This window comes from Enoplosus armatus, chromosome 8 (genome assembly GCF_043641665.1).
Source record: "Enoplosus armatus isolate fEnoArm2 chromosome 8, fEnoArm2.hap1, whole genome shotgun sequence".
Lineage (NCBI taxonomy): Eukaryota > Metazoa > Chordata > Actinopteri > Centrarchiformes > Enoplosidae > Enoplosus > Enoplosus armatus.
Window position 1 is genome coordinate 14,439,376 of NC_092187.1, and position 17,513 is coordinate 14,456,888.

A 17,513-nucleotide genomic window follows, 5' to 3' on the forward strand; every position below is an offset into this window, starting at 1 on the left:
TACACATTTGCCAGTTTCAGACTGTGTTTTGATAATAAAAATGGTCATACTATAGTTACGATAAAGCACTGTGTATAGATCTAGGTCTAGGTTTACTAGGCCTAAGGACTAAGACTAAAGACTAAGGCCTCATGGCTTTTGTGTCTTGAAGGAAAGCAGACAAGTAAGAAGGAAACTCGTGTATTAGATAGAAAATCAAATAATTATATATTGAGGGCTGCCAAATTAGGACATGCATGTATGTAATTTGTGTTGACAGATCAATTATCATCTACTTCTATGATCTAAAAGCCAGTTTTGTTTCCATATCAGTCATTTGGAATGTATTATTTTGAGTTGTCATCCTAGTTTACCTTTTGTGAAGGGAGAGTTTATCAGGTTAACGTGGTGAATCTGATCACTCATAGGCCATTGGACTTCTTGCTGCTATAGGGAAATGGTTATCTGTATCATTTATTAGCTTGAAAAATTACATATTGTAACACTAATTTTATGGTGTGGAATTGTGTGTTATCATAATAACAGGTAATGTATTACTCATGCTAATTTGAATGTATTTAATTTATTAATGTATTTATTGAATCACTGATAGAGCTAAATGCACAGACCTCTAAAGTGCGTACGTGTTTTAGGGGTTGAAACACCCTTCTCCATCGTAGAGCAGTTTATTATCCCTTTATACTATATCTCCACATATATTTCCTATGTTAACATTGTGCCTCATGAAATGAGACCGTATTACTGAAGGCACACTGCTGGGTTATACATATGAGGGCCCTCAAGTGGCACAGTCTGGCATAGCACCAGCCGAGGAGGGACCCAAGGACTGAATGAAACTGCAGTGTTGTGACTTGAATGTTAATCATTAACGTTGGCCATTCACAGGTTTTCAGCCAATCACATCTTTGCATTTGCTGTGTTTTGAGGGCCTCTAGAGGGTTTCTTTCTGCCAGCTTAAAGGTGTAGAGCAACTCTCTGAACGTCACTGGTTAATAGAACAAGAAGATACGTGGTGAGTGTTTTATGAATGGATATAGTTTTATAGACGGATGTTTATTTATGATAAAATATTACGTGTTTTAAACAAAGAGTGCTGTACAAACAAATTGTCTTGACAGAGCACATTCAGAGATAAGGCCTAATTTCTTAGCTTTATACTACATAATTATTTAGTTGCATATCAATAGAGAATATATCCTCCATTTATCATATTGCCTGGGACAATGCCTGTATGACATAGAGCAGTGACACACTGAAAGCTTTTAAGGACGTTATGTAATCTCAGCAGATTAATCAGCAAACAGTGTGCTTACCTGGAGATTGTTCTATATTTAATAAATAGGCTAGTTTTTATAAAAGGATGTTTTTCGCATTAAGTGTTGGAAATATATACTGTGTAGTTGAATGCAAATTCAGTAAACAGGATTGGGACTTCATGGGAGTTCATTTGATCACGAGTTCATTCTGTCATCATATACACACGTGTAAATGTCATTGCCGAGAACCACCTCACTAGAAAGATGGGATGTTCATGTGTTCATGGCAAATGAGACGTAATTAATGCATCACTTATAATGACGGACCGTGATATTTGCATCATGCGATGATACCTGTCGTCATCTTAGGTTGCCTTATTTATTGACCTTGTCTTGAATATGAAAAAGAGTGTGTGTGTGTGTGTGTGAGTTTGTGTGCTCGTGTAGAGAGCAAGGTCAACAAAAAAGGCAGTGAACTATGATGGACAGTGTTGTGACAGAAAGCAAATATGTATACCAATAAAAAAATAATCAAAAATGTGTCTCTTCCCACATTTTCTATCACCAACTTACCAAACACATTTATGCAATGACATAAATGTGGAGCAACACACTCTTAAGTACACACTATACTATAAATACACTTAAATACTTACAGTGATGCACTTACTCCCCCACAACACTTGAGGCCTCTTAATGAATGCAGGCTTTAGATTTGATTAATGCTGCTACAGCTTTCACGTCGCACAGATCAGATGCTCATGCTAGCTGGTAGATTAGCAGTCATATATCATCAACACATGCTGTAGAGCAATTTAAAACTGCACTAACCTGTTACATCACCCTGTGTATTGCAGGCCCCAGTGTTATATGTGGGCATAAAGAGCAGGATTAAAAAGTTGGATATGAGATCATACCTATAAATAGACAGTAACCCCCCCCCCCCAGCTCTCTATGCTCTTCTATGTTCGATCCGTTTCATAATCCAAAATGCTGTATGACTCACCAAGAGATGGCAAAACAAAAACTCATGAACTGGGTGGACAAAAAGAGCAACTCACAACCAAAGATGGTCCTATTTGAGGCTGCAGTCTGATAGAGGTGAAATAACGCCCCACTGCTGGTCTATTGTATTTGATACTAACAGATCTTCCTGTTATTTTGTCCATCCCTGCATAATACAATTTCTTCAGAAAATGTATTCCAATAACATTATGTGACTTTAGTTGAACAGCAACCAATGTGGCCACAGGTGACAATGATGGGATAATGGAAAAATGCTAAAAACATAGTGGTAGCAGTAGCACAAGCAGAGAAATGTCAGTTACAGAGCAATATCTCAAGTTAACTAGCATTAGCCACCACAAGCTACTTATCATACCACATCAAGTAAGGCTGTAGCAGCAAAACTTCTGAGTGTATTTTATTGCTCAACTTTTCATTTGTGAGAAGAGAATATAATAAAACCTGTTCTAAAAGTTACACAGTCTCACTTTAATGAACGTTGATGCCGTTTTCCAGCTAAATCAATGTACCATATTTTGTGTGCTTGATATCATATGTGGTCCTGAATCACACCAGATGTTCTTAAATAGCATGCAATAAAAGACGAAGGTTTAATGAGAACATGTTAATAGTGAGATAAACTGTCTGTACTAACCCCTCATTATAGATAGATGCGTATCCAGTATGTATTGTTGGACCTAATGTTATGAGACATCATAGGGTAATATCTTCTTTTAATGTCGTCACACTGGGACATCTTTCTGTGATGCTGTCACTCTGTCACGGCAACAGTGACAGTCTAGTTTGCACTTTCCCTCTAGTAGACTGACACACTGGCCTGCTGAAGTGACCGTGGCAGGCAGACGCAGAGGGCTGAGACAGCCTTTAGTCACCTCCTGTTACTGTATGGCCTAGGAGACGCAGCTGACCTCTCATAACCCCCGCAACACTTTAACCCCTTTTAGCACACACACACACTCACATGCAAACAGAATGATATATACAGTCCTCCAAACCATTGCACAAAGAAAAGAAAATAGACACAGATAGTGAGACACACAGACACTGTTGTGCTTTTACACTCAGTTCCTAAATCATTTCCTAATCATTTTTTCAGGTTGTTTTTTTCTTTCTCTTTTTAATTTGTTCGCGTATCCTTTTACAGGGCAACACATTTAAAAAAAAAATACTGGTCCAGAACGGTGTCTATTTTTCTAAGAGCTATTGAACTATTAAACAACTGCAAAACAGATAACTTACACATTGCTTAAAGACATTCTGTTACATGTGCAATCTAGTGTCATTCATTTTCCACTGACAGTCTGTTATCTGTTGAGAGTTCAGCGTAAAGGTCTTAATATTGATAACTCCATTACTCCATAACTATTTTAGATCAAAGTTGTTCTTGAGGAGGAAGTTTAATGTCTGATTTAGGAACCTAAATTTTTGCTCTGCAGTCACTGTTTTGGTGTGAATCATTGCCGCGCATCAATGTGAATATCCATGATAGTAGGTCACAACATTTGGTTATATAACCACTCTTAATGTTCTGCTCTGAAAATCATCACATCATCGGATATGGAAATAAAAGATATGAGAGGATGTATCAAGATCCTGAGGCATCACACGCATGGGGGCTAAATAATGAGGAGGAAACGGGATCAGCCGTCAGGGTCGTCAGGGTTGGACCCTCATCCCACGGCTGCTCAGCTGTTCCTGTCATCCATATTTGCAGCCTCAGTGGACAATTTCCTCAGCCGCAGGCCCTCTCAGTGCTCACAACAACACATAGATCAAGTGAATTAATTCTGCTATTGTGGCAGCACACTGGAGATCTAGGTCATGCAGTCATGGCTATTTTTTTTTGTGGCCACCTAAAGTCATGTCAACATCCTCCTATCCTCCAACACAATCTGACCTTGACATTCCCAGGTGATTTTCCACAGAGGTGTGTGTGTGTGTGTGTGTCTGTGAGCCTGCTCCCGAGACAAGAGTGTGTGCAGGCGCGTGTGACACTGTCTGTGGATACATGTGCGAGTATGAGTGTGTGTCCCTACATGTGTATGAGTGTTTTTATTGTAGGTAGCATAGGTATGATGAGATGTGTTATGAAAAAGAATGAGCCTGCTGTCTATACTTAGGGCTTGCCTGCGGCTATGTGTGCATGGAAGAGAGGAAGAGAAGATAGAGAGCACAGGAGTGGATGTGGGAGGGTGAGCAGAGTGAGAGAGGCAGAGGGAGGATGACAGAGAAGGGAGTAGGGTGGGAGGGAGAGGAGAGAGGAGGAGGGAGGGTGCAGCGAGGGGACTGTGACGCACGCTGATCGGCTCTGCTCGCTGCTGATTGGCCACCGCGACTGCCAGTCAGAGGAGCTGGGAGTCAGGCACTGCTAGGAGAGCAGATTATGAAGCGGACCTCAACCAGCGGCAGTCTCCTTTCATTGTCTCAATGGCTGCACACGCATTCCTCCTCTGCTCCCTCGCCTTGCTGTCCGCTGTCAGCCAGCCTGGGCTCTCCTTCGCTGAGGACGAGCTGCAGCCAGGACTCACCTATGACGAAGTGCCTGAAATCCTGGACAGAAGGTAAATCCATCCTCCCTATGTCTGTGAACAGAGGAGGGGTGTAGGGGAGGGGGGGGGGGAGGGGTACGGGGAGATGCATGCAGGGATGCTGGGATGCTGATGTGCTCTCTTAGGGTCTTTCTTTCTCTCCTTCGCCTCCTTTCCCATCTCCCCATCTCACCCTGGGTGTATTGCAAATTATGAATGCCGGCAGTCTCTGTGTGTCAGAGAGAGCTGAGCTGCGAGGCTTTGTTTGTCTCAGTCTTGGGGACTGCATCAGACGCTGCTCATCGATCACGGATGGGGCTGTTGTCTCTGCACAGTAGTGTTGGTCTGGCAGAAGGGAGCTAAATAAGGCTGGGGCAGTGGGCCCGCAGGAGAGGTACAGAGAGAGAGGCAAGGAGAGAGGAGAGAAGAGGGGGAGCAGCACGAAGGGAAGGTAAACAAGGATGGGACAGGGAGGAGAGGAGAGGAGGCATCAGGGATGGTCTGTTGGGGTCTGTTTACTGATGCAGTCATTGAGAGAGGGGGAGAGAGAGAGAGAGAGAGAGAGAGAGAGAGAGAGAGAGAGAGAGAGAGAGAGAATGGAGACGGGAATTCTAGCCGGGCCATGTCTGCATAATGCACATGCAGTCCTGCAGGTCAAATCTGGATAAAATATTCAGGACTCAAACCTGGGGGAACTCACAACAGTGTCACAGGGATGGGACTGAGCCGGCAGCCAGGGCCTCTGCTAGCACCAGTTCCTGCCTGCTTACAGAGACATCAAGGCAAAGAGCAACAATATTGGGCCAAAGCCATGTAAGGCTCTTGAAACTATGCCACGCATGGTGGCTCACACAATCCCCTATAGCACAAATGCTTTAAAGCCATACTATGCTGCAGTTTCTGACACAACGGTCTTTAATCATTGTTCAAAAGATTTGCTTTGTTATTGCACTTTCAGGAAAGTAATACACTTTGGAGAATTAAAGATTATGACAGTCATGCTTTCATTTATTGCACAATCTTATCTGTACACACGTTTGCGAGTCGAGGGCACACATAACTTGGATAGAATTCAGTATAGAGTCTCATGGGATTGCTCTCATTCCAGCTCAATCTGGTGTTCGTGAAACCCTGACAGATCCATATCATAACTTTTCACCGCAGTCACTCCGACAGAGAATTGGCTATAATTTCTCCTGGGGTTTTGAGCCTATTCCCCGGATCAAAGTTTGTGCGTAACTCTGCAACGTAACAGTTGCGGCCCCCAGTCATGGCTCCTTCCTCAGCTCTGACACACTCCAAGATGCTGTTATATAAGAGAAGCCTTACATGCCTTTCATTTCCGAGGCCTTGTAGGGTGCATAACATTGGTTGGAAATGCAGAAGGAAAGGTACAGTTAGTTAGAAGCCCCTCCTGCTAATAGACGCAGGGGTTGCAGGAAGATAATGAAGAGAAAATGTTCTGTAAGTGTGATTTTCTGAGGACACTGATGCGTGGCACTATGACAAATTTGGAACTGGACTACGATTGATCGCCAAGAGCTTTACAAAGTTATTAAAAATAATAGCCAGAAAAGACCTACTGTATAGTTATATATTTTTTACCCCATTCATCATCATCCAAGTACTTTCTAGGGAATGTGTTAGAAATAGTGCCGGCTTTCCTGTAGACTTTTGCAAAATAACTGCAGTTCAAAAGTTCATAATTTGACAAATTCTCCATGTTCACACATTTTTATATAACTGTAATAATCTCTATGGTAGCAATTATTCTAAAACAATCCAAGCATAATACGTTTCCGCTGAAAATGAACATGATCCAAATATGGTAACAGATTAGGGGTCCAAAGACTAAGTTGTAATTTTGGAAATGACCTCTTTACTCACCCGAGTCTACAGCACAGGCAAAGACAGAGAATGAGAGGGAAACTACTGCAAGATGAGATTTTGCAGCTGTAGTTTATAGTTGTTTGCAAATGAAAAAAAAAATGTTGATGCTGTTGTAAGCTTTTTTTTTATTGCAAGACTGAAGAGATCAGACGAAAATAAAACAAACCTCATACAAAGCTGGTCACAAAAGTCAACAATAAAAAGCGTAGATGGTATATTTTCCACATCACATTTTATATGTACACGTCACTCGTTTTATAATGCAAACCTCTTTAAATTATCAATTGAAAGCAGTGTTTAGTTCAGTTCAGGCCCAGTAAATTTCTCAAACAATTACAAGTTAAATGTGACCCAATTTCTAGAGCCGGCTACAACACACTCAAATTAGATTATATCATTCACACTATCTAATGAAGACTGGCCACTGACACGTTTACAAAGACTAAATGAGGTCAACACAATTGGACCAGCGCAAGAATCTTCTATCTTTACATATTAACTCTCCAGCTATAAAGTAATCACGTGAAATTCAGAAAATAAAAACACTTTTTTTAAACTACAGGTAAGTAAAAGATGCTTCAAAGCCACAAACTGCACTGCAAGACTTTCTCTTGCATGCATATTTGTTGATCAGCAGTGTAACATAATGTCAAGTTTATATCTTATGGAGTATTTGTTTGCAGTTTTAAAGGTTTGTCAGTGTATAGTAAACACGTGCTTAAATTGATCTTAAAACTGTTAAACACTGACAAACGGATCCAAATACAGACACAGATTAGAGGTTGAAGCACTGGATTTCCAGTGGAGGATTGATCAGTGATCCCTTTTCAAAGAAAGATTAAAAGGTTAAAAGACCAACACCCAATTTGAGCAACATTCACATATTATTTAACTTCAGAGTGAGGAAAGACCAAGTCAAAGGCGAATAATCCTGACTAGAAATATGTGTGCAAGTCCCCCTTTTGAATGCAGTCATGATGTCAGGCTGTACACAGCAGCAGTGATGAATCTGATCTCCGAGGCGTGGGAAGATTTAGACAACTCTAGTGTTAGGTGTGTTAGTGTCCCGAGGTCAAATTTGAAGCTGCAATCAAAGCTACACTGAAATGGCAGCAGGCTCTGAGTGGCACCTTAGTAAACTCCTAAAGCTTAATCTGTACTAACAAATCTATTAATAGGCCATCACCTGCACAGTGTGGGATTAAGACATGTTTTCCTACTGTGTCGGGGACACAATCATTTACCCAACCATGGAGTACGTTTTAATGAATGAAATTAGAACATACTTTATATATACCCCTAAAATAATAGTCTATGAGATTAACATTACTTTGCATAAGTAATTCACCCTATGCATTGTGAAATACTATCATAGCTGGGTTTGAAATTTCATGTAGGCATAATATAAGGAAATATGAGTCACTGTAGTCTGACACACTATTGATGTACGCAATGACAATGGTTCTAGGCTGAGAAACCAAAATCTAATGATTAAAGGTCCACATTAAATTGCTATTACCTTTTGTGTTCTTGTAATATTTTTAATGAAATTTGTAGTTTACAGTGAGCTGAATGAACCACATAGAAAATAGTGAACTACTGTACCCAAACAAAACTAACTAGCTATTACTCCCCAACACTGTATTCCTGTAGTAGGACGTAGAGACTTGGAAGGGCTGATCCTGGTTTACAGAGAGTCAGTCTGAGTGCAGTGGCTCAGCACTCTGTGGTAGCACAGGCGAAGAGGATTTGTTTACAAGTTTGGGGAGCAGGCACCACACCTTCTCTCTGCTCAGCGGCACACAGCAGAGGCACAGTGGAGGAATCAGCTGTCCATCTACAAGCTTGAATAAGGATGCCCAGTGAATAAACTCAGTGAAAATGTATTGATCGAGATACCGTCAGTAGCTTAGATGATTCTCATTGTTGTTAATATTTAAAAGCCTGACACTTACTTACTTACCTAAAAATAACTGTAATCATAACAGACTGACGGTCATCATGATGGATTCAGGTTAATCTTGTACTGGTGTTTTGGATATGTGTTATGTATAGGTGCGTGTGCACATATTTAAGGATATGTGCAGAGGGAGCGAGGTGAGCCAAGGAGTGGCTCTGGCATGGCTTTGATTATATAAAGGGCCTGTTCAGCACCCAGGCACCGTGTGACGGGCTGAGCCAATGACGGGGCCGCAGCAGTCCTGGGTTGCTGACCTCGCGAAACTGGCACAGGAACAAACGACTGGGCTTTAGTTAGCACTCACACACACTCACACTCGCACAGACTCCTCTGGCTCCTCTCAGCCAGCTGAGGCCTGGGTAGGTGCAGAGGAAGGAGTGCCTATTCACTTGCGTTTAGGATGGGATGGGGGGGGGGGTACACATGCAGCTTGTTTTCAATGACACAAACTATAGCTGTGCAGTGTTTATATGAGTTCATACATATGTAAATCAGATATGAAATTTAGACGTCTAAGGGGAATTTTATGTTGTTACAAGTTTCACATATCAGTGCAGGTGATAAGTGAGCAGCGTCCAAGTATCTACCATGCTGCTGAGGTTTCAGTCACAACTGCCAGCTGCCAAAGGCGTAGTGCTTTTGGCAGCTCTTTCATATACAAACATGCTTACCCAGCATTCACCTGGGCAAATGTAAATATTTGGATTTACCATATAAGTCATATTGTTACCCGTGAAATAGTAGATGCGGACATTGCACAAGTGCATAGGAATGTCTACACGTACGTGCCAGCATGTCCTCACACAGACGCAAACAGACACAAACACACAAACACACACACACACACACATACACACACACACACCCAGGGAGTCTCTAATTTAGCCCATCATGATGCTTTCGTTGGAGTTGGCACCCGCACAAACACGCCAGCATGTAGGTTGAAGAGTTTGCATACAGGAAATGACAGCATAGTACCTCCCTGCTGATCACTTACTCACTCACACTCCACAGACATCACCATGCAGCCATCATTTATCAGTTCGACTGGACCGAAGCTTATTTCAACTTCATTTGATTTAGTGAGAAAACCCACCTGATCACTCTACAGCTGTGTGATAGGTGACCCCGAAAACAAAGGCAAACTCAGTGCTGTACAATGCAAGAGTAGCCTGCACCTACATGTTGCTTACCATGAGCTTGTCTTACTGCAGAATTTGATCCTGTGTATGAAACCATCTGTTTTCTCATACACGCTCTGTTTTACTCATTCCATTGAGAACATTAAGTACTTTTATGGAGAAAAAAAATATCAGCAACCTTTTATAATAAATAAAATAAATAAGAAGAATATTCTAACAGTACGATAATAGGATTATCATATATAGTATAATGTTGATATACTGGTGGAAGTTCAATCGAATAAATTAAATGAATATAGGACCAAGAATTAAGTCTGATAAAGAAGGAAAGTACATGATATTTTACAAGGGAATACCAGTTACACACATTTAACCACATAACCTTAAACTGCTCCCTTTGGCCAGTGAGACTTAACTCGATTATAATGGTCACGGTCAAAGTTCAAATTTACTGGATGGGTGTCCAGTCAGTCGCAATTTCGGAGGTCAGTTCAGATGTATTAATTAGCACTTGAAATGTCCAGAATGCCGCCGGCTCTGACATCATGCCTTAATCTCTTCATCTTGTTCAGGGCCTACGTCTCTCCATATTTGGGTTCCAGTGGACCTGCCCTGCGCTTACCACTAATCCTAATCCATCTGGCACAAAACTACACAATATTGCCCAGGTGGAAACTGCACCAGACGGGTAGATAACTGCTACAGGCTGCTGGTACTGATATGTCTGGCATCCTACCCTAAAACTATCAGACAGAGGACCTTCCAATACCTCTTCATGTGTTGAAGCTCCTGCCTGAGTCTGCTCACCTTGGTTTGATCTTTAATTGCATGGCCCATCAAGAACCAATAAGTAAAGTTTTAAAAATGTCAGAATGGACTAGAGGGATGCATAATTTCTTCAATCTGAAAAAAGTAGACAGCTGCGTCTGAGACATTGTGCATGACATCCATGGATGACAAGGACGAATGAGCCAACAATATGGCCCTTGAGCCAATCAGTGAAAATGTCATAGTGATGTGAATAGATCCATCATTTTCTTGAATCTGGCCAAAATCCAGTCCAACTGTTGGAGATTTTGAGCATTAAAAAGGCAAATAAAAATATGAATATTGTAAGATACATAGCGCCATACTCCCTTCACATTATGGAAAGAAATGCATGTGAAAACTTGCATCTTATTGAGAATGTAATTTTCTTGCCACCACAAACAATAAGGGTAACCCCAAAGGCCTGATAATGTTACTGTACTCAGTACTCTATGACTCATGAAAGTAAGGACAAATGTAGTTTTAAGCAGTTGAATTTCCTGACCCCTTTTTGTTACAAAATGTAATAGATCCCTTAACTACAGTATATGGGGTAGTTCCACCAATGTTTGGTTCACCGTTTGAAAACAGTCCTTGACTACAGTAGTCACAGCTACTGACTGGCTTTTATGTGTTTAAATTTAGTATGAATATCCAGGTCATCCTCAGTCTATCTCGTGTATCTTCTAAAAAGGCCTTTCCTACAAGATCACAGCATTATTATTCAACTATAGATAACAAAGACAGTATCAGTCACAGATGAACGTCTTTACAGACATTGCCTTTGTTCTGCTGCAATTCATGAAATGATTTGAAATACCTATGACCAAAGCTGATAAACAAACAGAGTGAAGTGGTGCCTGTTGACGTCACGCAGAAGACACGTGGTCGTCATACCCTCTCCAACAGGTCTTAGGGTTTACCATCACAACAAGCAAAACTGGCCATGCCAGTGCCGCTCCGTAAGCCCATTGCTGGCGTATTACGTCTTTGATTAGACAGTTAAAAGGATCAGGCTAAGCTTCAAGAAGTCCTAGGCTATGCGGGGTTTAGTTAGACTGACAGCACGACAGCCAGGGTAAACACATGGCGGAAAAGGAACTGGTTTGTCCTCTGTCCCCTGTGCAGTATGTAGGTCAGTCCTACATCAAAGATCGGTCATTTAGTAAAAGCAACACACACACAAAGACTGCATTCCTGCAACACAGACACCAAGCAAACATACTTACTTTGTAAACTGGTAATAAAATTCTGTGGGCAAAGTATTCTGAGTTTATACTGAGTGCTCTGCAGCTGTGCAGTCCCATGTAAAAAGTCTTTATGGATCATATATGTTGCAAAATGTGTCATTTAATAAGTCTGTAATAGTTTATATATGGTAGTTTAGTGGCTATATATATTTTGTAAATGGCATACCATACACAAAACATGTAATTTAGGTATATGGTATTAAACAACTTAAAAGCATAACGCTTTTTACGCTGTAGTGTAGCACACTAATATGTGTGTATAAAATGTGTATGAAAGTGGTCATAATCATTTTTAACTAAAAATCCAAACACTGACACAGTTTTAAAATTCATTTTACAACACATAATATTCTTTGAGGTGTTTTTTTTATATAGACTAGCCTGCAAAGCTGGTTTTTGTCCCTGTGTTTGCTGCAGCTGCATCAGTAAACAATTAACTTTCCTTGTACATATTCAACATGAATAGCTTCAACATTTCCCTGCATGTTGTGATCACAAGACCTTATTGCGTCTTCTGTCTTTCCCACAGCAAAGAGGACCCCAAACAAGCAACAAGAGTCACATCAAGTAAGTAACAAATCTGGTGTGACACAAGGCCTGATTCAATCAAACCTGCCACGGTCATTTTGACGCTGATGTGTTGAATAGATGGTCCTGACAAATGCACTTCATTCGTAATGCTGGATACAAACAGATGGATGTGTGCGTGTGTGTGTGTGTGAGATCCATATACCTCAGTGGCAATTCAGATGTGTGGCTATATTTAGGCCCTTTGACAAACAGGCAGAAAAGATGATGGAGACACTCCTTCAAATTATATGATCGCAAATCATGTTGCTGGAACAAGATGAACAGTATTTGTAAACACGGAACAATAGTACCGTATCTGTGAAATAAACTGCTGATGAGTCACTGTGATGACGCAAAACAACTGGAAATAGATAGGAGCCTGAGCACCGAGGTGTATGCAGGATCTCGCTGTGCTTGTGTGTGTGAGTGTGTGTGAGTGCCGTGTGTGAAATCGGCTGAACTTTTATGATTATGTTGCAATCTGCAATGCAGCATTGCAATCAGCTTAATAATATGTATGCTGATATAATCTTTCGTGGTGCAGTAATGTGTGTACGTGTTTTCAGGTCAAGATGGTGGGTACGGCTTAGAAAGTGAAGAGGTTATTTTGACGCCTGAAGATGAAAACCCACTCAGGAGAATACTGCAGGTACGCACTCTCTTTTCCTCCCTCACTATCTCCACCATCAGCCCTCCATCTTTATTCGTATATACAAACACACACACGCAAGCAAAACAGAGCACACTCACTCAGCCACACTTGCTTGACCTTGGATGTGGGAATATTGTTGGTCTCACATTCACCAGAGGTAAAACATCCCAGCCACCAACACACACACACACACACACACACACACACACACACACACACACACACACACACACACACACACACACACACACACACACACACACACACACACACACACACACACGACCACTCTGACTGAAAATTCAGTGAAACCATATGCTGTATCAGCTGATACATCCAGACACAGTTACATCTGTTTCATATAGATTAACTGATTCCTTGCAGTAACATCTCCAAAGCTACTGCATTAACTAGCTTTAAAATGTTTTGGAAAATGTCAGCTCAGTTACCTCACATTTCCAATTATTATTCAAATACTTTACATTGAACAAAAATAACCCTTTCATAACCACCGTGACTGCCACTTTGCATGTCTTGTAAAATAGTGCTGGATTAGCCCAAATGCCCTCCAATGAGATGTGGCCTTTGAGCAAAGAGATTAAAAAGCTAGAGGGGGCAGTTTCTATCTGCACAGTGCAGAAATGCAGTCTAACAGCCACCACACTGGTATATGCAAATTCAGAAAGCTGCTGTTTTCTACAGAGAAGACAACGCTGCTTCTTCCTCATTTGAGATTCAGTGGTGGTTGGAACACTGAACTTTACACAATTTTACTGACAATTTATGGTCAGAATGACAAGCTTAAAATAAAGGTGATTTTCTTAAATTGCCCTTTGAAATGAAATATCACAGCATGCATAAGAGGGAGGTACAGTAGGTCTGGCACCAAGGCAAGCTTGCTTTGGATCAGCTGTGTAGAATAAATCAAGAGCTGGTAGGTGGTGATATACACAGATCGCACTGACGTCTTATTACACATTTTGTAGAAGAAGAATGGTCTTACTTAAATGGCTGCATATATTGAGGAAGAAGATGACCTGAATGCATGTCCCTGTTCAGTGGTTGGATCCCCCAAAGTCTGCAATTCTAGTCTGAATCCCTTTGCCACTTGTACTGTACCAGTTTATGACTGGTCTTAACACATTTTGGCCATCTGAAGTCTACTTTCTGGTGATAAACTCACAAATTATTGATTCAACAGCTGAATAAGAGGGCACAAATGCACCGTTTGTTTTGGTCATTGTGATGCTAGATACTCTCATTTAAGAGGAAGTAGGATCCACAAAACGTTTAGGGCATGCACCTTTTGTAGGCCACATCTTTCTAAGTATCCAGCCCCTGAAATGGGGCACACCTTATGAGTATGTTTATGAATAAAAATCTGATCTCTGACTAGCCCTCTAGTGGACAGTCACAGAATGCAAAACTGCTGCTGCTGCCCACACTTTGATTGCCAGTTCACTGCAGTTTCTTTATTTCTCCTGTGCTTAATTACTTTCTTCATATGTTTACAGCCTTTTAACTGGCATCAGCCAGGGATGTCCAACAGTAAGAGGAAGCTGCTCCAGTCCCTGATGGGGCCCTATGGCCCGCTGAGCGTGTCTTACAATGGGAAGACCTGCATTCTGTTCAAGGCAAAGCGCCTGGCAATCCGCTACAGAAACCACACCTTTATTGACCTGACTGAGAGGGTCTTCAACACCAACTCACCCGTAGACACTAAAGGCTCCATCTGCACCAAGGAGAAAGCTACGTAAGTAGACAGACAGCATCAGAAGTACAACTTCTGTTCAAGGAATTAGTTTTAGTGTATAGTGAATTGTTGCATGTTGCACAAGTTACTGTGTTAAATTGTGGTTTTGTTTTGCCACAGGCTTTCATTAAGGTTTGGTGATGTGGAGGACTTGCGAGGCCTAGTAATCAGGTAAAGTGCACATGCTTGTTTTAAATATTTTCACCAACCAACATCTTAAAAATAGATATATACCTAATACAGCCTATTATTGTATTAGGATATACAGTATATAACTTACAGTGCACACGTGTGGACTGTGTGGTTAACTAACTGCACTGTCTCTTCCACCAGGCTTCAGATGTCAAACACTTTTTACGAGGCAGCTGGTCAAAACTGGTTCACACTAGACAGTGTTCACATCCACTACAACTGGACCCAGGAGGCTACATTCAACGCCAGTGAGGTCTACGCTCCTGCCACTTCGTCCTACCATTGCCAACACGTCAGCAGCCTGCACAAATATGACACCCTGCTAGTGCCCAGCTCCCACACTGACACATCCGCTAACTGGCACATCACTTTCACTGATTTCCAGGTACACTATCGCACAGGAGGTGCAGCCTTTGCTCTGTAACTCTCGTAGTAATGTCTGCACAGTCACTGTCATGTCATAGTCCCCCCCCCCCCGTTTCCTATGTGTGTGCATGTGTCTGTACGTTTGCCAGCCATTTCCTTTTGTGTTCCGCCTGTTTGGCTGTCAGTCTGTCTGTTTACCATCTGTTTGGCAGTGTGTCAATCTGTCTGTACACTGTCTGTTTAGCAATCTGCTAGGCTGTCTCAACCTGTCCATCTGCCCAGTGTCTCTGTGCCTGGTAAGCCCAGTAAGAGCCAGTTGTCCTCTTTAGTTTAGCCTAATCTCATCTTTCCGCCTTCTTTCTGTGCTCTTCCAGATCCAGGCCTTCAATGTGCAGTCAGACAAGTTTGCGTCGGCCAGTGACTGTGCCACTTTCCTGACGCCGGCCATCCTGATGGGCCTGGTGACATCTTTGATCCTGCTCCTCGTCTTAGCCTATGCCCTGCACATGGTGGTACACCTCAAGCACATCGACCGCTATGAGGAGCACAAAGCCACCGTCTACTTCCCCCGTAGTCCAGAGGCTGAGTTGCCAGACAAGAACAGCCTGTGAAGGAAAAAGAAGAGCTGGAGGACGACAGGGGGGAGAGAGGGAGAGAGAAAGCTGAGAAGCAAAGCTGAGGGGAGTGCAAGTGAATACAAGAGTGAAAAAGTATCCTCCACAGAATATTTGTTCAACTCAATGACAACTTTGCCTGTTCATATGAAAACCTTTTAAGTCTTAACTACTTTAAGTAAATGCAGACCGTGGTTGGATACTTTTTCTTCTTTCCTTATTGACCTGCATCTTGACATCCATATTTTGAATAAGGCCTTTGGATGTTCAAGTCTCTTCCTGCGAGATGGTTCATGATTCTAATGTCAAAGGTCAGGGACAGTCCCGGGGTCCTGAAGGGCAACAGCATATACAGGCCTTTACCCCAGTCAGCCATTAAAACCACAAAAGGCTAGCACCTGTAGCTAATACAGCTAACATCAGATGCTCCTGATGTATTACATGGCTCACAAGTGTCATATTACAAGCTTTCATCAAACACACATTGTCTTTCCAGCTTTCATTACAGTGTACTTTGTCTAATACTGCTGCAAGAAATATATACTTCAAACAGCCAGTTTTATAGCTGAAATAGCCGTATTAGCTGCATGCCATAAAAGGCTGGTTTATCTGGGCTAGCACAGTGTTTCCTAATAATAAGGATTACAGGGAGACTTGCATGAGTTGCAGCTTAAAATAATCAAATATGGCACAAAGTAGAAGGAGCTTGAAAAGCTTTTGAGTGTAAGCGAAGGGAAATATCGGGAACCACTGGTCTAGCATCTGGCTGGAGTGAATGGACCAGCACTACTGGCCCTTCAGAGCCTCTGGCGTCTCTCACCCCACCCCTGAACAAGACTGCTGCTTGGGACTTAACTGTGAAACGGCCTTTTACAGACCAGCCAGACAAAGGGGGTTCTACAAACTAGCACAACATTGGTTAGTTGCGAGAGCACTAACAACAAACTATCAAAGACTATACAAGGAACTATGCTGCACAAGACTGCCCCGTCTGAGGGCAGGGCAGGAATGCGGGTCTTGCGATGACTTGACTCTCTGAGAGTCAAGTGTTTGGACAAGGAAGGCCATGGGTCCTCCATCCACACCACTGGGTTTGACTGCCAAAGTGAAGCTACAAAGGAGTTGCCATAAAATATGGTGAGAGACAGAAGGAGACAATGTGAAAATGAAAGCTAACCGTTACAGCTATGTACAAAACAAAAACACATACATGTACAGAAGTGTCACTCTGCGGAGGTCTTTTTTTATATACAATGTAATCATGAAATACTATTAGGTACAGGATGACTATGCTAATCCTCATAACCAAAAGGATATACAAAGCTGTAGATACATTAAGATCTCTATACGATCATAGCTGTTTACTATCTTCAAATATTGCACAACTAATAAACATAGGTACAAGTAAGACATTGTGCTATGAGGATTGGTGAAAGTATCAATGCATATGATTTTTTCTACAAAGTATTAACATGTTACACTGTCTGTCTATTTGTTTTAAGCTGGG

At 41.8% G+C, this 17,513-nt stretch overlaps 1 protein-coding gene across 1 annotated transcript; it reads left to right on the plus strand.

Moving 5' to 3' along the window:
* Positions 1-4,709: 4,709 nt before the first annotated feature.
* Positions 4,710-16,003, plus strand: atp6ap1lb (ATPase H+ transporting accessory protein 1 like b). The gene is made up of 7 exons (XM_070909839.1): positions 4,710-4,843; positions 12,389-12,426; positions 12,996-13,078; positions 14,596-14,834; positions 14,955-15,005; positions 15,168-15,411; positions 15,767-16,003. The coding sequence occupies exons 1-7, from the start codon at positions 4,710-4,712 to the stop codon at positions 16,001-16,003; spliced, it is 1,026 nt and encodes a 341-aa protein (XP_070765940.1).
* The last annotated feature ends 1,510 nt before the right edge of the window (positions 16,004-17,513 follow it).

Excerpts from the sequence above, each read along its gene's own strand:
- atp6ap1lb (XM_070909839.1), top strand. The coding sequence starts at position 4,710 with ATGGCTGCACACGCATTCCTCCTCTGCTCCCTCGCCTTGCTGTCCGCT. Across the intron at positions 12,427-12,995 it reads AGCAACAAGAGTCACATCAA|GTCAAGATGGTGGGTACGGC; the intron begins GTAAGTAACAAA and ends ACGTGTTTTCAG. Across the intron at positions 15,006-15,167 it reads TTGCGAGGCCTAGTAATCAG|GCTTCAGATGTCAAACACTT; the intron begins GTAAAGTGCACA and ends CTCTTCCACCAG.